Here is a 27,205-nt window from a genome sequence, read left to right as displayed (position 1 = left end):
GTACTTTATGGGCTATTCGATAGTACAAGCCTACATGTAAGGCAATGAGCAGCCAGTTCCATCTGAAAATTGGTTTTCTTTTAAATTGGGGGGTGGGAGACTACGTCCGGCTTTGGAGGGCATCACAATTTGAAAATTTACCCACTGCTCTACCATTTGTCCTACCCTATTTCACCTCTCCACTATCAACCGAACCATAGTCCACTATTGACCAACTCCTCAATCTGTACAATTACATCCACCCAGATGAACACTTTTCACCTTCTCGTGGGTCCATGCAACCATAATCCTCCTCCTTGTCCATACAAATTACTCTTCATCCATCTATCCATCAATTTCAGCCACTCTATACATAAAGCCATTCACCCAAGTTCTACTTTGCCTCTTGGCAGTAGTTGTGTATAATTCGACTCGCATTAGGTAGACTAGGCCCTCCCCACCTCTTTAATAGTTTCTTGTTAATGCAGGCATGACTTTCCGCTGTACCTGGGCCCCTTCAGTACTATAGCTGAAAACCTGCCCTGGCGGTCTTTGGCCAAAGAAACTTTTTTTTTATGCTTGTTGTGCTGGGGTTTTATGTGCATTAGTTATCTTTTTCAACATTTTCTTATATTGTCGCAGAGCCTCACCACACCTCTGACTAGTCGTAGTTCTAGCCCTCAAGTTGTACAGTGTCGTTTGAGAAATGTTTAGTATTGTCTTGATATTTCCATTAGACCAGTGCATAATTTCACATTGTAAGCCATTGGCACTGAATAGGTTGCTCTGTAGTTGGAATATATTTATTAAATATCATGATGAATACTACTGCCTAGGTCTGACTACATTTTGTAGTAAGCAGTGGAGCGGATGGCTGGAGTGCTTGTAAGGAAAGGCACTCATGGTAGAAGATAATGCTCAACGAATTGTGAACTGATACAGGGGAGATTAATCTAAAGTGGAGAATGTAGCTGGACTTCGGTACGCTTTCTGTTAGTCTGACCCATGAGTGGTATGGCAAAGAGTAATTCATCCATAAATAGACGTGTTTAAGACACGACTCATGTGGATAAGGACCAGTGCAGTGTTATCTATTCTTGCCCTTCGAGAAGATTGACTGGGCAGAACAGTGCAACCCTTGAATAGCAGTCACTGACATCTGATCAGGCGGCCACACAGGTGCCCCTTTATTTTTAGTTTGGGCGTTTGCTAGTGCTGAGCACTACCGGAACTGTCATGAGGTGCGAGGAAGGTGTTCACTTTTTGTAGCTCTTCTGAACAGCCTTAGGAAAGGTAATGGCATCATGGCACATAAAAACCAGATCCTGCTGTAATAACTTTTATACAGCCTCTTAATTTATAAGCTGTATCTGTTCCTGTTAAAACTTTTAATTCTTGAGAGAATGGAATCCATATCGGCACTGGCACACACATTGAGGTATTTTGGTGTGTATGTATACATTTGTACTGTATATTGCTTTTTTGCACAGATAAGCATGTTTTGTACTTGAAATTTGCCCAATTGTATTGCAATTTGTATTGGTATACATTCAGCAGGTCATATCTGACATTACGATATGTATCTGGTTGTAATATCTTTTTGCATTTGCACTTTAGAATGTATGGGCCAATAAGCTGATCATTCTGCACATGTACGACAATTCTTGTACTGGCATCATTTTAGTGTTAGTATTGGAAGGCGTAGAACTGACTTTGGTTATGATTTTTACTTAATCATTTGTGTTTATAATTAAATGACACTTGCCAATAAGACGCATAACATAAGTGCCGATTTATTAGACTCTCTTGCAGTTGCTTTGCGTAATTGTCTTTTGTTAACCTGTTTGGCTGTGATGATTTTTCTAACATTTGGCTGTGATTTGGATAATTTATTTTGACTTTTAAATTCGGCTTCAATTTTATCAGCACTTGCACTTTAGCTTCGAATTTTGAATTACTTTATTTTTGAATTTGTTCAAATTCAGGATTTTGGTGTCATTAAGTTAAGATACTGATCTTAGTTATTGAGCCATGAAAAAGTATCTATTGTAAATATAGACACTAGTCCAAGATGGTGGTGCTTAACTTCAGATATTGGCTAAGTAACATAGATTGTCGCATGACCAGACTGAACAGGAATTAACTTCAAAACTTTATTTAGTGGAGCATAGCATTTTGCATTGGCAAATTAGCCTGAAGTCCTAGTAACAGAAGTACACATGGCGATTCAACCACGTGGGCCATTGCTCCATAATTGAGAAATTATGGATATTTCACCCTATCACAAGGTTTTTTTGTAGCATTTTGCTGCACTTCAAAATAATACCACAGTGACCGGGTCTTTGCGTTCTTATAGTTGCTGCTGCAGTGATTTAACTTTTTGGCCACCTGAACGTCTGTGTGTGTGCACCATTACCAGTGTCCAGGTGCTCGCATGGCGCTGCAAGAGAGGGTTTTGTGTGTTAGTGAGGGTAGGTTCAGAACTAGGAGGAACTGGCGTCTGTGCTTTATCTTGGGTGTGGGCGTTTGTTTGAGGGGCTCTGCATGTTGTAACCGTATTGGTAGGACCCAGTGCCTTGGATGTATGCTGGTGTTTGTGTTGTGTGGTGTATAGTATGCTGTTGGTGTGGGGTTTGTGGTCGTGCACACTGTTGTATCCATAAGGGGTCCGGATGACTTGGGTGTTGTGTTGGTCTGCATTTGTGTAGTGTCGATGGGTTTATGGATACTGAGGGTCCCCTCTAATGTAATTTCCAGCGTCTGTTGGGCGCGAACACTTCTCAGGGTGTCTATTGTAGCTAGCCCCTAGTCTTGTATAGTGGTGCTGGTTATGAGGGTGGGGGGAATTGGTTAAATCGATTAGATTGACAATGCCTCTTGACGTGCTGCATCTTCGGTTGCTGCTCAACGGTACCTTCTAACGATGCCCAGTCATTTTACCGAAAATCAGAGTGGAAAGTTTTACTGAAACCTGAACAATTTTTTTTTTATATTAAATGTATAGTAACGGATTGAAAAACGGGGGGCTTGGGTGGGGGGACCCCTAAATTATTAAAAAAACAAGGAAAAAGTCTGTATTTTGACCACTCTGAAATGTACCACTCTTTGGTAAATGACATATAACCCTACCAAAGCATTGGGCTGATATTACCTACGCGTTTGAGAGCAGATCGTTTGTTGTGCCTAGTGTTTCTGGTTACTTGGCAGGCTTTAGTCATAGCAGTTGGGGTTAACCTGTTCTGAATGGCACATCTGATGGTATAATACATTGCGGAAGTGGTTGTGAACCTAGTTATGTAATGGGTCTGCAATATCTATTTTGTGGTTATGGTTAAGTTGGACTTCCACAGGAAGAACACTTTTAGGATGGCTCATAACTTCAGCATTGTTGACAAATCAACAATTTTACAAAAAATAGATCCAGCTCTGAATCCGCACAAACCATTCCTAAACCTGTTTTTTTTTTCTTAACATGCGTGTTTGCAGGTGAAACTTTTTGCATGATTTAAAGATAATACATGTTAGCAAACATATATAAAGTCAATAGAGGCAGGCGCTGCTGAACGGCAACAAAGATAGCACCGGCGACTGCCTTTGTTAAATCCTGAGTTGATCCCTGTGGATCGACTCCCTTGATGGTGGCAGTTGGCAGAAGGAATCTGCAATAAGCAGCCCGGAGCTGGTGGCAGTTGGGACTGGGAGCGGGTGGCAAGACACAGGGGAGCTCCATGTGCGCTTCCTTAGAGCGGGTGCTGCATGATGCTGCGGCCTTGGCTGTGCTGGGAGAGCAGAGGCAGAGGACGGGCGCGGGCTGACGCAGGAAGTGGGCGGACCTGCTGTTGTGACACTGTCCCCTTGGGGTTAAATAGAGCATGGTGTGGCAGGCCCGCAGAAATCCTGTATTCAAACCCTGCTCTGGGCTTTAGTAAGCGGCTCTTGAAGCTGCAACAGACTCCATACAGTTAGGGGGGAGGGGGTGATTGGCGGGAGGGGGGCAGTGGAGGTTGGTGATAGTGTAGTGTCACCGCAATGAGATGGCTGTGATAAAGAAGAAATTGGCAGCTGTGCTTTGAAGCATGAGGACCTGGAGTCACAATGGCGTCAAAATAACATACTCAATGTTTGGGTGCCCAAGTGCTATCATATGGCATTTGTAACGCGCCTACATACGTGTTTCAAGGGGTCATATGGAGCAGTTAGTTCTTTTTGGAAGCGCAATTCTCAATTCTCTGCACCATTTCTAGTGGAAAGGGCTCATACGCTTGTCCCAGTCCCAAAGCCTGGTTCACCACCGCATATGATTGTTGCCAGGCTATTGAAGTGCATTGATCAAATATTAAAACTGGCTAGAGAACATGGATCCCTACATTTTGAATCCAGTAAGGTATTTCAGTTTTCTGGTCTATGGTAAATGGGGACTCGGCTAGTCATGCCGGCGCAAGCAAAGGAATTGTATGTAAAGTTGCTGTTCGCATTGCACTCCTTGCATTTTCATATGAAGATGGGGAGGTTGGAGGGGTTAGGGGAGTTTGGCTAGATCCGGTTCTCTGTGATACAAGTGGTTGGGCCATGTTAAATACTGCGCACTGTTGCCACCTGTGTGGTTTGAATTTTCTGTTGTGAATGCTAAAAGTTCAGGGGAGGCAATTGCATTTCTCACATGGAATGTGCAGTTTTTGAATAACCTGATTAAAGCTGGCATGCAAGTGGCATTCACCCAAGGTCCTTCGACTCATGCACTGGGTAAGGTGCATGTGACGCTTGCCAAAAAGTGGGGCAATCGGATGTTATTACTCATCAGTCAAGTGAGGTAATGACCCTCCTCAATTCCTCATTCTATTCGAGCCATTAGATCCTGTATTGACACTGAGGTGTTTTTTGGTGGGGGAGGGGGAGGAGATCTGGCTGGCAAAATGATTGGATTGGTCAATACATAAGGGTGGAATGTTGATGACCCTGACTTTTCGCAACAGTCTATTATTTTGGCTAGATCTACAGACCTTCCCATTAGATGGTATTAAAATCCCCAGATATTTTATTTAAATTTATAAAGCGCACATCGGCCCAGAGGCATCGTGGTGCTGTTACAGAATACTTGCTTGGCACAGGCATACAATGACCAGGAACGGTGCAAAGAATAGTGACATAGGTATATAATGCATGTTCAGTTGGTTACATAGGAACATCATAAGCGTTCTTGGGCTTGTTACATATTGGAGCGAAAAAGACAAGCTTAGTTGAACAGGTTAGATTTCAGCATTTTGCGGAAGACTGGGTAGGATTTTTTGTTTTAGTGCAGTGGGCAGGGCGTTCCAGTTTCAGGGTGCCAGGTGTTGGAAGCTAGAGCCTCCAGCTTTGGTTTGTAGGCGGGCACATAGATCTGGTTAGCCAGGTGGGCTCTAGTGGGTCTGGCGGACGAGCTGAAGGTGATTCCTTCCGATTGGTAAGGTGGGGCATCGGAGGAGAGGCATCTGTGATGGCCATGGTTTTTAAAAGGATGCATTCTTTCATCGGCAGCGCGGAGTCGAGGTAGACTCCTAGGATTTTCACTGCTGTTGAGACTGTGATGGTGGAGTTGTCAATGTTAAAGGTTTTGTATTGGGGGGGGTTGGGGTGTGTGAGTTAAGTGTTACTTTGGTGCCTAATACGAGGATCTGTTATCTCCATTTAGACAGAGGCCATTGGCTGCCTTCCAGGTCTAGATGGCTGTATATATCTTAGTTGGTGCCGTGGCGCTTGTTCATAGATGCCGGTTAGTGGGAGTAAGATTTGAGTGTAGTCTGCATAATTGGTGTAGGCTATGTCGCAACAATCCGAGTCATTGAAGAGGAGAGGGTGAAAATGTACAGCGTGGGTGCGGTACACTAACCCTGTGGGACACCACAATGAATGGTGGTGGGGGAGGCACATGCAGAGTCTGAAGGCTCTCATGAGTCGACCATTTAGGAAGGATGCAGCCCAGGCGATGGTTTGCAGTGGGAAGTGGGCATCGTTTTTAGTTGCAAACCGAGGACGATATGGTTGACGAGATCCAAGGCAGTGGACAGATCTAATGGGAGAAGTGCCGGTTTACCTTTGTCCATGATGTTGCCAAGTTGTATTTTGAAATAGAGTAGAGCGGATTCTGTCCTGTGTCCTGATCGGAATCTGGATCGTCTTTTGCCTAAGATGTGGTTTTCTTCCAAGTATTGCTGGATTTGCATATAGGCTAATTTGTCCAGTATCTTGAGCAAGAATGGGACGGTGGTGATGGGTATGTAGTTGTCTATTTCTGGGTCCAGTGTGGGTTTTTTTCAGTAGTGGGCGCACCCAGGCTTCTTTTAGGCTGTCTGGAACGGTGTTGGAGTTGAAGGAGGCATTGATGAATGTCTTAAGAAAAGGTGCACGTGTTTCTGTGCATTCTTTGACTAGTTTAGCGGGGCAGGCGTCTCCTTTACAGTTGGAAGGCCTGATTTTGATAACAATCTTACTTCGGACTCAGTAACCTCTCTGAATTTGAAGGGTGTTATTGCATCTTTTGTGACCTCTTTTGCGGTGTGGGAGGTTAGCCTAATATGTTTAGATTTTTGTGGTGTTCCTGAATTTTCTTTTGTAGGAGCTCAATTTTGTTTAGCAAGGCTGTTAGTGAAGGATGACACTTGGTGAAATACCATACAATCTCTTGATTTGGCAGCTGGGATGGATAATTATTTGAAAATGGCGAGGATGTTTTGATTCAGAGGTAGCATTAGTAATTCTGTCATATGGTTCAGATTTGGCTGTAATAATGGCTTTCTTGTATTGTGTGGTGAGAATTATGTAAAAGGATAGCATGGATTCATTTGGGAACCTCGCCATTTGCTAAGGGCCGTACATTTTTGGCTCCGATTCTTTTAGTTATGTGGAGAACCAGGTATTGGAGTGTTATATAAGGGTCTGATTCATGGAACATTTTCCAGTAAACAGTTCTATTTGAATGATGGTGTATACAGAGTAAGCGTAGTTATGTGATATGATTATCTTTAAAGCGCCCAAGACCAGGCACGTGAACGGAATGGCAAGAAACAGAGCGACACATAGACACAGGGCTGGGCTTGCAGCAAAGGGAGGGGGGGGGAAATACGGATATATAGCAACAGCATTGGGAACAGGAAGCCAGGGTACACAGAGATACACGTATGGGGCATGTTAACAATTACATTTGCGTTTCTATCTAGATGTGATTCCGGCTAATGTTCACAGCTCTATCGAAGTGTGGGACAAGCCAACATTTGCATTTCTTTCTTGAAAGGACTCAGGCTAACGTTCACAATCCTGTCAGGGTCTGGTGGAGGCTAATGTGACAATTCTATCCGAGTGCTGCAACAATCCTGTCTGGGTCTGGCACAGGTCACTATTCCAAACAAAGTGCAGTATTGGTCTGGGCAGGCTAATGTTCACAAATCGAATAGTGCGGCATTGCTAGCATTCACAATCTAGTATCGGTCTGGGAAGGCCAATGTGTACAATCGAGTGCTAACATTCACAATAAGTGACGCAGGCCATTGTCTAAAATCTAGTTGCGTGTTAACAATTAGTCCTATCTAGGACTGCGATCAAGTTGCAACATACTACCAACAATTCCATGTAAGTGTGGCAAATGCAAATAAGTCTACGTATGGGACATGTTAGCGTTCAGTTGCCTCTTAAGTGTGGGACATGCTGACAACTGCATTTCTATCTGATGTTCACGGTTTCATTTAAGTGTGGCACATGCTTATATTTTTAATTCTACCTAAGTGTGGGACATGCTACCTTTTCAGGCTAATGTTCGTAAATTCTCTCCGAAAGATGGACTATAACTTTTACAACATGTCTGGCTAATGTTCACGATTCAAACCCAAGTGTGGCATTGCTAACATAAATTCTGAGGCAATGTAATGTTGAGTGGCAGGGTTTTCCAGAGTAATTGCTCTACTCCCCACCCATGCCACACTTACTTTTTGGTTGCTGGTGGTTGGGGGCCCGCCTCTGTTGGGGGCCCGCCTCTGTGGGGGCCCGCCTCTGTGGGGGCCCGCCTCTGTGGGGGCCCGCCTCTGTTGGGGGCCCGCCTCTGTTGGGGCCCGCCTCTGTTGGGGCCCGCCTCTGTTGGGGCCCGCCTCTGTTGGGGCCCGCCTCTGTTGGGGCCCGCCTCTGTTGGGGCCCGCCTCTGTTGGGGCCCGCCTCTGTTGGGGCCCGCCTCTGTTGGGGCCCGCCTCTGTTGGGGCCCGCCTCTGTTGGGGCCCGCCTCTGTTGGGGCCTGCCTCTGTTGGGGCCCGCCTCTGTTGGGGCCCGCCTCTGTTGGGGCCCGCCTCTGGGCTCTTGGCGGCAGGAGGCTGCCCTGGGAGGGTCAGTTGAGACCAGGAGATGAAACAAATCAGGGCAGGGGCGGGAGAGGGGCCAGGAAGAGATTAGGGCACACAGGCCCAAGGCTTTTTTATTTTTTTTGTTTTTTTTGGGGTCTAAATTACTCCTAAATGAGAGTTGCACCACTCAGCTGCTTACTCTCCTGAGATTTACTGCCGCCACCACCATGAGCTTGAAGACCCTCGGGGCAGAGGTGATCCCGAAAGGTAGGACCCGAAACTGATGGTGGGATAAGCCAAATGCGAACCTTAGGTATTTTACTGATGTTCAAGTATCAGAAGACCAAGATGGGTCTCAGTCCTACGTCCTTCTTGGGTAATAAAAAAATTAATACCAACCCTTGTTCCACTAATGATGGCGCGCCCTTGCGGGAGGTCTAGTGAGAGTGCAGGACCAGCTGCATTGTGTAGCCAGGTCTCTGATGGCTAGGATGAGGTCATGGATTTTTGTGGCATGTGCTGGGAGGCATCTAGCATTGATCCATGCACATTGCAAGTTGGTGGGAGCCAGGATTCCTTGACTTAAAGACCGATCATCGGATTACTAACACATTGTTCACTAACCATGTGGGCTCTCTGCCCTTTGATCTGTGAAGCATATATGTGGAGAACTATTGTTCTGGTCGGTTGGGACACTTAAAATTGTCTGAGTATTGAATAAGGTGGTTGGAAAATGAATATGGAGTTAATATGCTGTTACTGGGAATGATTAAAGGCAACTTGTTAAAATTCTAGGAACTGGCGGAAAAGGAGGTAGTTTACAAAATAGACCTGGGAGCCGGAACAGTCAGGGCAGAGAGTAATGTGCAGACAATAGTTGGTACTATGGGATCCGCTAGTATTGTTCTCACTACTGAGAGAGATGTTGACGCAGAATTTAGAAATGTAGCATTGTATGCTAATGTGGACTTGATCTGAAGAGTGTGATGGCATATTTGGGTGACATGGTCTTCCCTCAACTCCCAGATGAGGCGAAGCTTGCGGTCAACTTACTTGAAGAGGTAACTGCCGCAATATCCGCGCTGGTGTCTGACAAAACACCTTGGTCAAATGGCTTGGGTTTGGAATTTTATAAAGAATTGAAACTACACCTGCCACCACATTTACTCCAACTATAAGAAGAATCGCTGGAACTTGGATCTTCCGTCGTCCCTGAGAGAAGCCATTACTATCCAAACGCAGTAAGCTGCCAGATGATGGAGCCTCATGTTGGCCACTGTCATTAATAAAAAGATCCTGGTTACTAGAATTTTGCCATGCATGTCATTACATGCCATGCATGTCATTGATCAGTCTTCATTCCGGCTTTGTCCACTGCACTTTATCTGAGGCGGTTCTTTTGTATTATTTCAGAGCTAGTGTAGTGGTGGCTTCACTGGACAGGCTTTTGTGTCTTGGAAATACCAGTTGATGGTCCTTTGACGATGCCAGTTTGGTGATTAGCTGCTTCCAGCTCCTGTATTCTCATCCCATCCTGAGCATCCGTTACAACCTTATCTCTGGGCATGCAGCTAAGGAGAGGGATACGTCGGAGGTGCCCCTTGTCTCATCTGTTAGCGGCACTCATACGGGCAAAGCGCAGACATGGAGACCTTCACATAGCTGGCCCGCCGCAGGTGATTTTACTACATTCTGATAACCCTTAACTATGTTTGTAACCCGGAGATAATGTGAGTCGTCGGCAATGAGAGCTGGAGACAAGGTGGTCATATCGTGGCTGAAGACATTTGAAAAATAGGTTAGGAAAATGCCTCTGACCTATTCTAAAAGTGTCTCCCAACAAACGAAGGTTAGTCCATCAGGATGTCAAACTGAGGATCAGGATAGGGCGTTTTGGCTACACTGATTGCTTTTCACACTATGAACAAAACAAATGTGCAAGGAAATGTCAACCCGATATTTCCTTGCACAAGTGTCCATAATTGAAAATAGCCTCAACAAAAATATTCTCCAAGGGGAAAGCGGTTGTTCCTTAACCTGGATTCTTAAGTAGGATTGCGAACAGTTACTTTGTGTCTCTTCTTGATTCACAAGGCTCCTGTTTAGGCCACAAGTTCTGTAACTGGCTTTCTTTAACACAAGTTTCTCGTTTCAAAAAACTGTTTGATAGCAAATCGCCTGGTTATACTCCCCTGCAAGAACCCGTTGTGCTATTCCAACTGTCTAGTATACTCTCATTCCAGGACTACTTGTGCGTTTTCTTTGCCAGGACTACTTTCACAGTTCCTCTATCACCAAAATTGTAAGTTATTTCCTTGGTTTGGTGCATGTCTGCTTTTAGCTTAATGGGGTTTGAATCTGCACTTTGCCGTTTCTGCATTCAATCTTTTTCTGGTCTTAGCCAGTCACATTTCAAATTGACGGTGTGGTGACTGGAATGCTCCGGGTCCCCACTGGCTTCGGGTTGACTCCAGTTTTCCCCAGCGTCTGTCTGGTTTGCGCTTCTGCAGTGATGCTCTTTCACTCGCTTCCCACTCTGGAATGCGTAGACTACTTCCGGCTTTCTTTGTGGTTCTGCGGTCACATGCCTGCTTCCCTTCAGGTCCTGGTATGGAGAACGCTGACTCTTCGAGCTGCAGAGTGGCCAGGATGTCTCGCGTCTCCACAGCACTTCCTGCTTGTGCAGTGCATTTCTCCTTAGAGCTTGGCGATCTCCTCAGCTCCGCCCCACCGGTGTATTTTGTGCTGACAAGCCTCTGCATACGAGCAGATGTCTTCTCTTGCACTGCTAACCTCAGTAGTGCGGTTGCCATCTTTAAATGTCCCATGCACAATTGGTCAGAAACTGGTCTGTACACGTCAAATTGAAGCACAACATACAAACTCCTTCATCCTCCTCGCCTCAATACTTGGGTGAGTATGGGAGTTGATGTCCATAGTGTGTTTTTAGTGGTTGTACATGAAGGTGCATCAGAAAAGGGTTGTACTGGAGCTTTGTGTATGTATGTCATAAGTTCACTCCCTCTACAAGGGGTATTAGAGGGTCTTCCTCAGGATGCCACGTCTCGTCCAATGAATTCATGACTTCTCCCTGGTATTTGTCTCCTCACATGTGATCTTTCATATAGACGACCCAAGGTCCGAATCGGGTAGCGGCTGCCATCCCCTGGCCATATGGGAATAGTCCTTTCCAGGGAGTCAAACACTATTGGATTCATCACATAAAGCGCAGCCTCATAATGAAGTGCATGAATTTACAAGGTATTCAGGATACAGAGTCCAGAGGGTTTAGGTGGGTCACTTCACAAATATCTTGGCCTTAAGTTCTCCAAAATACATCTCTATATGCAAATCACTATGCAGAATGCCTATCGCACCTCGCTGCAAAATTGAAAATGTGGACTGAAGTATGAGGCTGCCTCCCCTTGCTTGAAATTATAGTACTTTGCACATTATATATTTATGTGATATGCTCATCTGGCATTGCATGAACTTTTTCACAACATTGACCTCTCTTGCGATTGAACTTTGTGGATCGGGAGTGGCCAGGGTAAATTGGGGAGTGGGGGGGAGGGGTCATAGTGTGGGGGAATTGTCAGACCCATGTGAGCATAGAGGGGTGGAATTTCCAACTCTTCTCTTAACTGCACCTTTCCTTCAATTTCTATGGACCCTCAACCTTTTTTGTCTGACCTACTATTTTGCTCATCTGTCATTTGGAAACTGACATGTCCTTCAGGCTGTCAGTACTGGGAAACATTGTTTACTTTAGTCTTACTTTGTTACTGGCATCACTTTGCTGACTTTATCGGGTACACGTTTTGTTTTGCCCTAGACTAACGATTTTTTGGTTACTCTAGGTGTGCTAAATAGACAAGCTGGTGGCTGCAGGTTAACTTTTTTGTTTTTGTTTGGGCGTTTCGTTTTAGCCATACTGTGCTTAACGAGTTTGGCTAAACTGTGGCTAGTGGTCAAACATGGCCATGCCACAAGATTATTTTGCTTGTCCTTTGGGCATTTTATGTTAACCTTCTTCTTGGCATGTAAGGCCAGGAAAATCTTTATATGGACTGCCAGTGCCTGGGGAAAGCGCAGGCTTTTGGCAGAGTACTGGTGGGCTGTTTGCTGCCAGGAAGTGGGCTCAGACGGTCTGGTGCCAATCCACAAACTGGTGCCAGTGTGAAGTGGTATGCATGATTTTGCCGCCAGTGGCCCTGATTGGACCACTGCTGGGGGGGGGTGGGCAAGATCTGCCAGTGGGAGCTTCAGTGCTTACCTGGCTATTGGGATAAGAGGACCCCTGCACCAACTCTAAAGAGATCATGGAAGAAAGCGAAGGAGCCAAGAATCCTGTCCAGCTGAAAGACCTGTAGGAGGAAGGCCTGGTGACCAACGGCTGCTGCTGTCCTGTGGAAGATCTCCTGCAGTCATGTGAATGAGCTGTGACTTTGAGGGGAGGGAACATCCATTCTTGACAACAGTTTGAGTCCTGCAAAGTAGAGCCTCAGGAAGTGCCCCTGGACCGCCCGTCGACCAGCAGTGAAAATAAAGCGGTGTGGAAGGAACTAGACGGAACCTATAAAAATAAAATTGTGCGCTTCGAAATAACCTTGAAATTAACCATGCCTCCTCCACCTGTCCTAGAAAACTCCTTGAGATTCTGAGATACCTGGAGAAGCCTAAAGCCCTTCTAACATTGTTTGTGCCGACACTACAGGACACTATTGCTGTTCAAGTAGCCTTTGAGGATAAAATAACCAAAGCTAGAGGAAAAAATCCAAGGCAAGGAGACCTTGCCTGATTCCAGCACCTCCAAGATAAAAAAAGGCACGGAACATGAAGAGGGCCCTGTTTTGCTTTCACTGCCATAACTATTCCAGATATGCAGAAACTACTGTCTTCTATGCACCCCACTTAATGTTCAGAAAATATACTCCCTCCGAAGCAAGTTCTAGAACATAGATATTTTTGCCTCTTCCGTGACCAGATTTGTCAATGCCTCCTTTAGAGATGGCATGATCCCTCGGTCACTTAAATCTGTGGTGGTTCTACCTGTTCATATTAAAAAAAACTGACTTGGATCCTAGGGACCCTGGAAACCTTAGACCAATAACGAACTGCCAGTTTCTTAAGATTCATTAGCATTTGTGGAAAAAACAGAACTTTCTAAATGATCAGGCATTCGATCTTCTAGTGCTGACAGCCTTGCTAGATCTGTAGTCCCATATTGTTGGAAAGGGGTAAGGTAGGTGTATTGGTCCTTTTTGGACCTATCTGCAGTGTTTGACCTGGTGGACCAACAACACTGCACTGCCTAGGTCAACTGCATCTATGCTCCGATGGGGTAGTTGGTTGGTTACACTCCTTATCCGGATGTGAATCTAAAATCCAGTGGGTTACTTGTGCTTCATCTGGTGTGGTGTTCCCCAGGGGGCTAGCCTCTTCTCTCCCCCCCCCCCCTAGTTCAATCTTTACACAAGGTCATTGTGTTCTCTTTTGGATGACTTGTGTTTTTTAAAAAGATATATATTTTTTTACTGACTATGCTGGTGACACCCTGCTCGTTTTCAAGTCTTCCGGGGATCGTTTAGTTGACAACACTTTCCTTGTTAATATTTACAAACCGATTTAACACTAGATGTACAAACTGAAATGTATCTTTGGCTCCAGACAGGCCAGAACAAAGTTTGTCTGTCCTTAATTTGTGATGAAACATCATCCCTGGTCAAACCAAGGTAAAGACTATGGGCGTCAATTTGGAGGCCAGAGGCCCATGTCAAATCTGAGCAAAAACTGTAATTACCATCTTCGTCTACTGAGAATTATTCGCCCTTACATCTCTGAACGGAATTGTGCGACCATAGCTCGAGCTACCATCATTGCTTGACTATTGTAATGCCCTGTTGATTGGTGCGTCTAGCACTAGTATTTTAAAAAAAAAAAGCCAGATTCGGGATGAGGCAGTACACATGTTTCTAGGTGTACCCATATCTCTAAAAATCAATCTTCACTGGCTCCCCATCAAGGTTAGAATCATGTTTAAGACCGGCACTTTGGTGCACAAATGCTGTTGGTCAAGCCCCCACCTAGCTGAAGACTTCCATTCCACAGTACTGTCCTACTAGAACCCTTTCCTCTAACAAAAGGCAGATTTATTTTATCTGCCTGGAGCACAAACGGGACTGGAAGATCTTACCCTGTTAAGGCAGCAACTTTTTGGCACTCACTTCCTATCGTCCTGCAGTCTGAAGCGGTCCTTGCTACTTTCAGGAAATCTCTGAAAACTTATCCTTTCAAATGAACCAGCCTAATCTAGTTGCCCTGTTTCTTGATGGTTATGTTGTCTTTTGTGTTATGGTGCCTGTGGTCTTTCAGCGCCAAATAAATAAAGGAACCCAACATAGCATGCAGAAGACTGCAGCAAGTGAATCCCTTTGCATCACCGTGCATCAGTGGCATTCAAACTGCTTACTTGCGTCCAGTCCTCTCCTGAGGGGCCCTGCATAGTTCTGCAATTGTTTCCCAGCATTAGTTGCCGACCAGAGTGCTTGAACTTGCTACCCCTGGGGATCCAGGGCTGAGGCTGACAGTGTGAAAAGCAACCTTGGACACTCTTCAGACCTCCCAACGAAGATTCAGAGTACTGATGTTGAGTTATAGCAATACGTATCTGCACCCCTGTGTCACTCTTAAAAGTTTTGATAACTTTTATTAACCTTTTGTATTACTTTTCAAACGAGCACTCAAGTTGGGTACACATTTTAGTTGGATTAACTTATCCCTGAACATCTGGAAGTGGTCCTTGGACTCCAGAGAAACTACCTGCATTTTTTTCCAGATTTACAAAACTGCATGGAACGCTGCTGAACTTTTGGGCCCAATGCCCCATACATCTTGATGGACTTGTGGGACATTGAGTAAAATGTTAAACTGATAGCTGTGAGTGGTGGCTGTGGATGGTGGCTGCCACCTGCTGTTGACTGGTTGCAGCAGCCTTTTACCGGATTGGCCACAGCTATTCTGAAGGCCAATCGGCACTCGCTAGCCCTCAACGAAGGCTCGAAACCAAGACTCCTGTCTGGAGACGCCGGAAGCACGTCATGCGGCTCGATTTCTAAAGCACCAATTCTTAATGCTCACCCCACCTTCGTGCACTGCTTAACATCTGATATTACTCTCCCTCTTATCTGCTTATGTCCTACTTCCCCGCTGACTACCAAACAATTGGGCCATCCACTATTGACTAAGCTACACTGTTGACCTCGATAAGGCTAGCCCTGTGAGCATTGCAACCTGTTACATCAACAGATTTGACGCCCACTTGTGCCTTCTCACTGTATACTGCCACCTGTATTAAGAGTTTTAATGCGGCAATGTGACCCAATCTTATTGCTTAATCTGTCTACTTCTCTTAGCCTACCTGCTATACTTGTTGAATACCAACTGTTCACTGCTCTCGCTTTCTAGCACCATAGGGCATACTCTGTCCTTAATGCAGTTCTGAATGTAGCATTGCAAGTACGCCGTACCACATCACTGTGCCAACTGCCTGCCCCACTGCTTATTACTCACGATATACGGCTAGGCATTGGATCCACTTTTCTTGGGGCATACATATATAAATGCTGGTGTACTTTGCCCCTAGATTCTAATACAACTTTGAGTTGACGATGCATCAGAGCTAGTTTGGCGTCCAGTTCGACTGTGAGAACAACTTGCCTTTCTGATAGTTTGTTGCGTTACTTAGCTTGCCATGTTGGCATTGACTGGCAGCCTGCTGTATCACTTAATTTGTATATGCTAGGAGTGACAGTTTCGACAAGTATAGCGTATATCCGTAAAATCAACAAATTGATACTTGCTGCCACGCAACATAACGCAACTAATATGTTTCAATAATTCTTCATACACTGTCTGGCCGCGCTGCCTACTTGTTTAGATCTTTCAGCCTATACTGCCAAACACTTGCCTTATTTGGCGATGGCTAATGGAGGTAACATATTGCCAATAGCTAGTCGATTGCATGGGAGATAGCGGCTTGCTCAAACTCTGCTATCTATGCCATCCATGACTGCCTGCACTGTATAGCCTCTTAGACATTGTATAGCCATTACTGTTAGTATTCAATCCTCTAATGTGCCGAGTGGCGCCTATGTTCGGTTGCCAAAATTAAGTTTGTATTGGAAACTACTTTTATTGCATCGCCAAAATGTATAGATTGTTGCGAATTGCACGCATTCTCACGATTATAGTCCTCTGGCTGTCCATACCATCTGCACTCTGCTGCTTATGCTGATCGTCTATACTGTGCTCAGTTACTGCTTTCCGGTCTAAATTTGGTACCTAGACAGCCTGGCCCCTGGGGGGTGGTCACTGTAGGTGGGCGCAGCCCTTCCAGAGAAGCCACCTGGATATCGCAAGTACGGGGGCTGTGGAATCAAGTCCTAGGGGTCACCAAACGAAGGGAAGTACCTCTATACGCACACTCCAGAGTAAATACAACCCCCTAGAGAAATAAGCCAAGAGATGGCTTTGCAAGAATAAACTAGGTTTACTTGTACAAAATAGAAGTGCTAGCAAAGAACTCTCCTGCTCGAGATCACTCTGGTCTTAAATTCATATACATGGGCTTATAAACAGGAAAATTGTTTTGGTGGCACTAATTGGAAGCACCATACACATGGGCCTGCCAGGCAGTAATTGGATGGTTCTTCCCAGTCAATCTTGATGCACATGGTCAGCTAGGCTCATTCTCGCAGTGTCGGGGCATGTATAAAAACAATGTATCTGATCTAAACAAGTCAGACCTTCATTCGTTATGGCAAGACACCTTGGCGTCACAGGAAAGGGGTGGCAGGGAGAGAGGATGAAAGACGTGCTGACCCATACAGTTCGGACTTCCTTCCCTGGGGATGATCATATCGGCTTTTAGATCTTTGGTGTGAACGTTATGGAGGTTAGGAGCTGGGGGTCAGGTGTTAATCCAAGAGCAGATGGTGTGTGTGTGGCTGGCTCCTGTCTGGGTGTGGGTTAGAGACCGGGTAGCAAGTTAGTGTAGATGAATGGACACAACAACGAGCCTGGTGCTGTCTCACGCTCCGTCAGGTGCATTTCTGGAGACTATAATAAATATTCGCAACCCTGAATGTAAGAGGGGGAAAATGGACTTCCGTGGGAACAGGGCTCAAGCGGAGCTAGCATGTTGTATAGAAATTGGGCTTTATGAGTTGGGACCGTGAGTAACGTGGGCCTGTGCCCTGTCCTCTCTGGGCGTAACACAAAAAATGGTGTTGCAGATTGTGGGCATTTCTAGTGCTTAGAGCCTACTTCTATGTGCTGCGAGGTCTTTGAATGGTACCTAGTGATGCATGCTTCTCCCCCTTGTAGGTTACATAGCCTCATATGGGGATTACCTTATTTGGAAGTCCTCAGGGGGGGGGGGGGTTATGGGAAAGTGGGATGGGGAGATATGGGATCCTTTCCATCCGAACACCACAAGTAGAGCGAGAGATGGAAAGACCCCAGTTGGGACCGTAGGGTCAGTCAGCAACGTCAACCAGGCCAGGGCCTGATCAGCGATACCCAGGTTGGCACAGAGGAATTTGCTTATGCCATCCTGCTCAGGCTAGATTGGAGAGACTGAGGACCGGAGGGACATTGGAGGCAAGATTGGAAAGAAGGGCTTCACAGGTGTTCAGGAGAGCAGTTTCTGTGCTTCTGGCAGCTCTGAAGCCATGCTGGTGGTTGTGGAGGCAATCCAACAGATTCTGTATGCAGATTAAGCTAGTAAATGGCAAGCTTTTGCAAGAGTGTGCCCAGGAAAGGAGTGATGGCTATTGGGCCATAGTTCGCCTGAGAGGAAGGATTGGCAGAGGGTTTCTTTAGAAGATGGTGCACAAGGGACTGCTTAAGGGGGAGGGAAAAGTTCCAGTGGCAAAGGAGTGATTACAGACATCAGCCAAGGCTGGCACAAGGGTGTCTGAGGTTCTGGATGAGCAGGGGAGAACCTGTTTTGAAGAGACTTAGGAAGAGACGGCCTCAGACGGGCGAGGAGGAGGAGGAGGAGGAGCAGCAGCAGCAGCAAGAGAAGGTGTGGATGTAGACACTACTATAATAGTTTGAGTTTTTTTTTTTTAGGGAATCCCAGATAGCAGTAGTATTCCACTATTTCCAGAACTCCAGCTCCAGGTCCAATATATTTTCAGTCCACCCTTCCACCTTATTTGAGCAACTGCTCAACAGGTGTTCAAGCTGACCACATTATGCGATTGCCTTTTATATTTGTTTATATTCATTTCCCCTAGATTGCTAGGCTTGGGCAGGGCTATATTAACCAACCATGTTATATAAGCATGATCGCTTAGCTCAGTGTAATTGTTTTTAGCCAGCTTGCACAAGCCTGATCTATGTGCATAGATTGAACCATTAGTCCATGTATAGGTCGGTATGGATGTAGTCTTTTTGTCAAATGACAGGAATTCGAGTGCGTGTGTAGAAAGAAAGCGCCTCCATTCTGTCCCCCAGAGGCCCCCACAGTGCACCCAGGTGTAAATCTCTTAATTTTAGGTCACTAGACAATAGAATTGGATCTCTTGGATGGATCTCATACCATGCTAGCAGTTTTACAAATTGTCTTTTGTATCCATTTTGTATGGGCGCCCATGGGAGGATTGTAGAGATTGATAATCCGAATGCTCCTTAAAAAAAATCTGATCTGTAAACAGATCACATTAAACATACGATGAGGGGAAAATCAGTGTGCTCAAGTGTGTAGTTGATAGATCTAGCTCCTATTGCTAATTCCCCACTATATCTGCCCCGAATCGACGGGATCGCACATTTTTATATGAAATACCCATCAGTATGGAAGGGCAAGTCTCTTGTAATATAAAAACATTAGATGACACAAGTTTCTGAAGCACAGCCGGTTTGGCAATAACGATAGCCCCTTGTGTTCCTTGAAAGCCAGTGAATTTTTCTTAGTTCCCATTTGTCAATTGCTTCTATATTTGACTCGCTCTGGCATCCTGTATTCCATTTCTTGTTTTGCCATTTGCTAATGGCTGCTTATTCAATTGGGGCATAAAGTTTTTTTTTTTTAAATTGTTTTTTTCTTTGCGACAGATGAGCGCAAAACCCAGTTCCTCCAGGAAAGAGGCATGCTTTTCCAAGCAAACCATTAAACTGGGTACTTCACTACCCCACTTATATCTTGGAAGTTCGATTGACAGTATATCTGCAGATTTAATTACTCTTGCTTATTGCATTAAAGATGGCCAGAATGCTAGAGCGATTTAGGAAAGTGCAGGAGTTGGTTATATTTCCTCCAAATATACCCATTTTCCCACTTCACTGTGGCTTTTTTCTCTGCAATTGAAACATATGCATTGTGCACCGTCACTTTAATTTGCCGTTTAGTGGTCTTCTCCGATTCCTTCATAACATCGACATTTGCATCCTGTAATGTATACACCACTGGTTCTAAACGCTCCGTATAAGCAACTGGCAGAAGATGTTTTTTATTAACTTGCTGCTGTGTTTGTAAACTATTAGTTGCCCACCTCATTTCCGGCACTTGTACCTAGAGAAGTTTGTAACATCATGTATAACAGTTTTTTGAAGGAGAGGTTTTTCAGTTTCAAGTTGAGCAGAATTATCCAAAGTCCACAATTTTAATCAAAATGGATTTTAAATCGAATTGTTCCATTTTTGCTACTAGTACATCAAATGATTTTGGTAAAGTCTATACGGCTGCAGCCACTCCACTGCCGTCACTCAATGTTTTAGTCACTGTCAGTCTCATCTAAAGAATCCGAAGATGAAGCGTTTAATTCATCCGAGGATGTTAGTAGTGTGGTCAGATCAGGAGTGATATAGGTCCACTCATATTTTCCCCAGGATGAATATCAACGGGGAGATTATGATCCCCTCCCAAGGACCAATACACATGTCCAAAAGTGACATACCCATTTCATTTTGCATGCCCTGTAATTAGCGGCTGTGTACTATGGTCATTTGTTTTAGCATTTAGTGGCGCCTGAACTGAGATTTTCACTCTGGTGCCTTTTCCTTGCTTTTATAGTCGGGCTACGTAAAGCCGAATTTATGGGCCCGGGCACGCAGCATATTAATGGTACCCAAATTAAGTAAATTGGGAAAGGCTTACCTTAAATCCCACTGGGGGAGGGAAATAATCCCACAGACGAGAGGCAAAACTCTGCCAACTTCACCCTCAAAGTCTGGTTTATGGGGAGTGCTGTCCCGCTCCAGACTCCCACAGACCACAATGACCACTTTTCTGCCACGTGCCCCCCTGTTTCTTGAAATGGATTTCAATTGATAAAGAAAGAGGAGACGCTGCCTATGCTTAGCATAGGCACAAGTCTGAGGCTTACCCTAGATTGTGATTCTATATTTTTCAATTCTCCCTTTTGGGCCAGCTGGCCTGGATCTGAACCACTACATATTGTTAATGGGAGGTAGGGGTATCCGTTACTCCCATTTTAGGGAACAGAAACCAACAGGCATGTAATGTAGTGAAGTGACTGGGGCCAAGCTAGGTGGCTTATTTGGGTGAGTTGGTATGTCGGCCATTTTGTGTACACAGTGGTGAAAGCCGCAGGAGAATGGCCTACAGACCTGCTGTTTGGGAGTAGTGTACCACTGAGGGCCTGGCCTCTGCCCTGTCCAGAGTAAAATATTACAAGGGGCATGGATGCAGAACGTTCCTGGTGGGTACTGTACTCAGTGCTACAGATACGATTTTGAAGTGGGCGTATTTTAATCCCCATTTTGTAAAGTTGGTAGTAAGAGTCCCAATCGTTTTTCTTGGTTTTAAGCGAGTAATTGTTTTATTGGAAAACATTTTTTTTTATTTAACCTAGTTAATTCATTCACATTAAAAGATACTGTTACTACATGATAGAGGTAAACATGTATGTTCCTGTGGCACTGTGTACTAGTCCCGACATATACATGGAGCTGTGTGGTTGAAAGTAAGGGCGCAAGGTCCTTGTCTTTCCTAGAGTATTTGCCTGTTTTTAGGGAGTAAATGGCTAATGCGCCCATTATCTGTAGGGCTTACTGTACCCACAAACACTTGGAAGTAATAGTTTCAACACAAAATTAAACCCATAATATCAGTTATGGTTTCCATAGCCACTGTAACTGCCATCGTAATAGGACCATCATTCTGCCGTAGCTCATGCAATGTGCCAATACAAATGACATGTAACCAAACTTTGTATCTGATTTCAACATACTAAACTTAAAAAAATAATAAAGGCTTGTTGACATTGCATGTGAGGGAGAACAACCAACATTATGCTTGAATGGTTGAAACTCCAGTGGAGGACGTTTAAGTGATCTGAGGGTTTTATGAGCAGCAAGTGGTGGTGCCAGAGTTATGGTGGTCTTACGATGGTAGTGGTACAGTTGTGGTTGCTTTTGAATCCAGAACTAGTGTATTCTTGCAGACGGGGGTTTGTTACACCAAAACTAGTACATTCCTTTTTAAGAGTTGATTTTACAGACAATTGGGTTTAATCTGGCCTTCTAAAAACGAAATTCAATAGTTTACACTGTTTACAATGTAGGTACAGCTCTACGTTGGAGCATTTAACTGCAAAGCGTGTGCTTTATTCAGAGTCCCGCAATGTTTATATATCTTGAGACTTCTTGCTGTGTAGAGACCTATAGGATGGGTGACCTTTATAGTCGGCTTGACTGTCTTGTCCAGAGGATGCAAAGTTTTAGCATGGTAGTTCTAAATACAGATCACCACAATAATGCATTACAAAGTAATCCGGTCAGTAAGCACCAATACATCCTTGATAGTTTGAACAGTACATACTTAAAATTTCTCCCAGTAGCAGCTTCCCTGGCACTTGGTTAACCACACAGGGTCTTAAGCGACAGAATATAGTCTCCTAACATACCTTAAGTTGCCTTTTGGGACACATTTGAGTGGTCAGAACCCAATGGGTACTACCTTTCTCTTGACAACTTCAGGACATGCACTGGGTTTCTTGAAAAATTGCCAATTTTAAATCTCTACGTTTAAATGTAACCGTTCACCTTGCTTGGATGCACCGTTCCCTTCTGGAATGCATTTTGCTTGGTTTTCTGAATGCAGTTGGGCAGGGTGTGAGGAAATGACTTCTGGCCAAAGGTGAAGGGATGAGTTGTTCATAAACCACCCACTTTTACAAAGAAATGCCTCCGACTTTGGGGCTAACATGGCCCAGCTATAAAGGGGTGTGAATGTGAAACGGTAGCAAACTAAACCGCAAAGTAAATTGTTCCAAAAGAAAGGAATGTCCAATAAAGGTACTGTAGTAAAATATACTTTTTAAACACGCAACATAACTAAATGGAATACTAAACCACCTCTCTGGTAAGAACGCAGAACATTCAAGAGACAAAAAGGTGCATCACTCAAGGGTAATGAAACGGTGGTGAAAGGCAATAAACAAATGTTTGTAAATGGATATGTTCTTGGCCGTAAAAAGGGATTAAGGGTGACGATAAACACCAAGGGCTAAGCTGTGCTAGTTATACTAACATTCCTGCTGTTAGAACAAAACATTTTATCGCAAAAGAACAGGCGTAATGGTTAGTCCTGCTTCTAGTGAGTCAGGAGGATCTTCCTGGAGCTCGGGTCGGACACTAATTTCTGGTGTTCCTCTCCCTGGCACTCGGTTCCTGCAGCACCAAGTACAGCCAGCAACGAGAGGACTCCAGATGGGTTCGTCTTGGGGTCGATTGGCCCCACCAACCCAAGGGGAGAAGTCATCCTTTGTGGCGAATTTGGAGCTTCAGCACTGCAGCAGGGCTTCTCCAGGCAAAGCAACGGTCCAGGAGTTGCAGCAAGCATCTCTTCCAAGTTCTTCTTCGGATTCCTTCGTCCATTGGTCGACTCTCCCTATCTTGCGAAAGACTTTGCCTGTTATGCAGGTCTCTCCCAACTCTCAGCCTAGCTGTCACTAGCAGCAGAGTGGCTGTCCTCCAACAGCAGCCAGCCAATCACCTTTGGGTGCATTCCTGTTACCAAGAACCTCCCTCGCTTCCTACCCTGACAGACTCGCTGGAGCCAGAGAAGTTTATTTGAATACCTGTAACTGAATCTTTAACTCCCCTACTGCTCACATTTCCCCCCTTCACGCTACCAAAACTGTGGTACAAGATTATACCAAAGGTTGGCTTGCCTAAACCTGTAGTCCTAGTTTGTAGTGTTCCCAGAGGGTACTGCATTCAAACTTTGCCTAACACTTCACATGCACCAAACACATAATTTCTCACTTGCCATAGTCCATTTCTTACTCTACTAATTTTGTTTGGTTGCTTTTTTGTTTGCATGTCTTGCTATGTTTTTAAAGATGGATTACATCTGTCTATTTTTGAGTTCCAATTAAGTTGTAATGTATTTAAGATGAGCAGTTTGCTCAAAATATGCTTGTCCCACTATATCTATGCTGAAGCTTCAAAACTATATTGGGATGTTTTTTAAAGCATGAGAAATACAGATTACCGACTACCAATTTTCAAATTGAACATATTGCTTTTTCACATTCATTTACAGGTGAATATGATCAAAGATGATGGCACAGTTATTCATTTTAACAACCCCAAGGTCCAGGCATCCCTCTCCGCAAATACCTTTGCAATTACTGGACATGCAGAACCTAAACAGATCACAGAAATGCTTCCTGGCATTTTAAGTCAACTAGGTGCTGACAGTTTAACAAGTCTTAGGAAGTTAGCCGAACAGTTTCCAAGACAAGGTAGGTATTGCTTTTTTTTTCTCTTTGCTTAAATGTTTTCAAATCGTTCAACATGAAAGTTGTAGTTCAGACATGAGACCTCAAGACCGACCACTAAGTGTTTGAAATCAAACTTGTCGTTTTTCAGAATAGCCAATAATCCTGCTCTCTCCTACAAGTACAGACTGACACAAATGCTCATGGGAATTTAAATTCGGAATAAGTTTGTGCCCTATAGGAACTAATTGAATTCCATGGTAAATTATTTCCCCTAAAGGTTTTCTTTTGCCTTGCCTAGTACAGTAGTCTGCATGGTTTTCCATGTTATGGTTCAGTGTAATGCATTGTGCTGTAAATATTTAGTGGAGTGTATTTATTGCCCTTATTTTATTTAAAGCACATACCTAGCTCAAGAGCAGCAGGGGGTTGAGCAGTGTAGCCAGCATTTGGGCTGTCCTTAACAGTGCAGTACTGGGATCTGTGCGTCTATTGGAATTAGTCCTTGGTCAGGTGTTGAGAGCCATGTTGTGAGAGCATTGCCAGGTGACATCAGGATAGAATTGCATAGGGTGGGTGTATGACAAGGATTGTTAGTGGGTCCTCTTTGCGGACAAGTTGTGATTCTAGCCAGTTGGCTGATTTTGCTGCAGAAGGAGCGTGGGCCACCAGATAAGTGGAGCTTAGCTGCCAAGTATGCCGATTTGCTATTCATGACTGCTTGTAGATAATGCATGTAGTTTTTAGTATCCTGGCTTGGAGTGGAAGCCAAAGTAGTTTGGGTAGGATTGGGGGGGGGGTGTCTAATTCGGTCCACTTCATGTACCTGTAATAAGATGTACTGCAGGGTGGGTGGACTGCTTTTAGGGGACCCAAGTGAGCAGCTATGAGCCCTATCATGAGAGCATTTCCCACATCGATGTGCGAGACCACAAGGGCCTGCACTATGGTCCTGAAGTCCAGGGGCAGGATGACCGGTTTAACTTTATCAAAGGGTAGAGATTCTGAGCAGGCTAGAGATTCTGAGTCAGGCTATTTGGGCATTCTTGGCTATGTTTCTGCAAGGGCCGATTGTGGTCCATGGTGAAGCCCAAGGGTGTTGCTTAGTCTGAGTTGTAGATAAAATACTTCTAGGCGCTTATCATTGAGCACTTCTTGGGCAAGTTTGTTGCAGGCGGACCTATTGGGACGAATTATGTTGTCTCCGAATGATGCCCTGCACACTATTTACACTCGTGTAAAACGGAGTCTGTGTTTTGGTGGATGGCTATATTGGAGGAGAGTGCCCCGAGGCTCAATGTAAATGTTAAAAAGGATTGGTGAGAAGATGGAGCCTTGGGGAACTCCGCAGGACAATTGATGTCTGTTGGAAAGCAACATAGTTCATCTGGACAGCCTGGTGTCTGCCTGAGAGCTTGGTGGTAATCCATTCAGGGCAGTGCCAGAGATAGATATATATATTTTCCTTCCTTCCTTTGTTGGGATTTCCTAATCCTTCTGTGCATTGCATGTTTGACCAAGAGATGAGAAGAAGCACTCTGGCCCACATCTTACTGGCTATGGTCTGTTTCTGTGGATGTTTTTCAACTTCAAGTATTTTCCCTTTCACAGGAAAGCATTTTTAGTGTTGCTCTTTGAAGTGCATAAGGAAAAAAGCAACAGTGGTTCAACATGTCCCAGGTATGATGCAGGATAGAGTGGGAACTAAGCTAGCACACTCCAATGCATATGCAACCGGTGAGGCACGGTTATAGGTGAAGGGGTCTAATCAAAAGGACCGAAAACATTTTTTTTCATTTTATGTTTGGGTGGGGGGGTGGGGGGGTCTCCAACCCTCTTTTGTGGTAAAAACTTTTTTTACCTATACGTAAACCCAAAAAAATGACCCTTTTCTTTTCGGTCCTATTGCATCGACCCTATTGCATTCGATCATTTTGTAGTCGAAACTTTAAACGGACACCGTGAGGGCACATGGCAGATTTGAAATTCAAAATGCAAAAGCTGCCCATGCATCAGGTTGGTGGAAATGTAGCGGCAGAGCTTAAAGGAATAGTGCACTCAAATTTTATTGTCCCGATCGTTCGGGCAAGTTGTTGTAAGCATACGATCGATCGTAAAAATGTTTCCGATGCACCTTACCTTTTTTGTTTTCCTCACTTGTACACATGCAAAAAACGTGTTGGGCACATATTTTGCTAAGCTGATGTGTGGATCGATGGCCGCGCTCGCAGCAATAAATCAACACCCCCGAAGCTGACATCACTTGTCCCAACAATCTGCTCCACCTATTTTCATTACGTTTGTGGCCAGTGTAGCCCAACGTGCCACGCCACAACCCACATAAACAGGAAGATAATCAGATGATCAAAGACATCCACACAGCGGCACCTTCTCGGTCTTGCCCTAAATAGCATTTCCGTATAGAATATTTCAATGATACATCAACAATAGTCATCCATGTTGCAAGTGCTTTATTTTTCAAAGAATTTATAAACTCCCAGAAACCATTTTTAAAATTGTGTAGGTTGGTTCGAGTTGGTGACTATTGCATGACTCTCGAGCTATGCAGATTTTGATGAACGCTCCATGTTTGTGTCTTTGCCATATGGCACAACAGCAGAAAAAATGCATTTCCCTCCCCTCCCCTTTGTGTTCCGTTTGGGAGAAGACCTTCCTTTTTTGCACTTTCGAAGCGCAACGCTCCCACTTCTCTGCTTTCTTACATCATGAATGCTGACCTGTTGCTCCTTATTGCTGGAAACACAAATGGACATATAGGGCCATATAGATAGTCCCACATAATGCAGATTGAAAAACAGTTTATGGTAATCCTCCATTGTTGATTCCAGAAGCCTTCTGCTGGCACCTGGAAGCTATGGCACTGGCAGTACAGTACAAAATCTGTGAACTAAACACAATAAAAATATTTCAGTAGCTGTTCATTTTAATATAAATTACCGTATAACTCATGATTTGAAACCGAAATCATAAGCACAACACAACCAATATTTAACACAATGAAAACAAGGTGTCCTACTAAAGACCACAAGTGTAAAATTTGAGCACTGTGAAGTAGGTATAGCTCCCAATCGGATGGAGAAAACCAAGAACCAACATAGCAACCATTCAGCTTGAACCCCGGAGTGATGTCATTTTAACGAAGCT

The 27,205-nt window shown here is 44.5% G+C and overlaps 1 protein-coding gene across 1 annotated transcript in view; it reads left to right on the top strand.

Annotated features, from left to right (window-relative positions):
• The window catches only part of BTF3L4 (basic transcription factor 3 like 4), a 67,676-nt gene that overhangs the window by 6,467 nt on the left and 34,004 nt on the right, over positions 1-27,205 (top strand). The window contains exon 4 of the mRNA XM_069642201.1: positions 23,863-24,064. Coding sequence (XP_069498302.1) covers positions 23,863-24,064 — 202 coding nt within the window. The remainder of the gene's footprint in view (positions 1-23,862; positions 24,065-27,205) is intronic.

Source organism: Ambystoma mexicanum, chromosome 1q, assembly GCF_040938575.1.
Source record: "Ambystoma mexicanum isolate Mex_15411 chromosome 1q, UKY_AmexF1_1, whole genome shotgun sequence".
Taxonomy (NCBI): Eukaryota; Metazoa; Chordata; class Amphibia; order Caudata; family Ambystomatidae; genus Ambystoma; species Ambystoma mexicanum.
The sequence above is the reverse complement of the archived record's forward strand: the minus strand, read 5'-3'. Positions and strand labels throughout refer to the sequence as shown.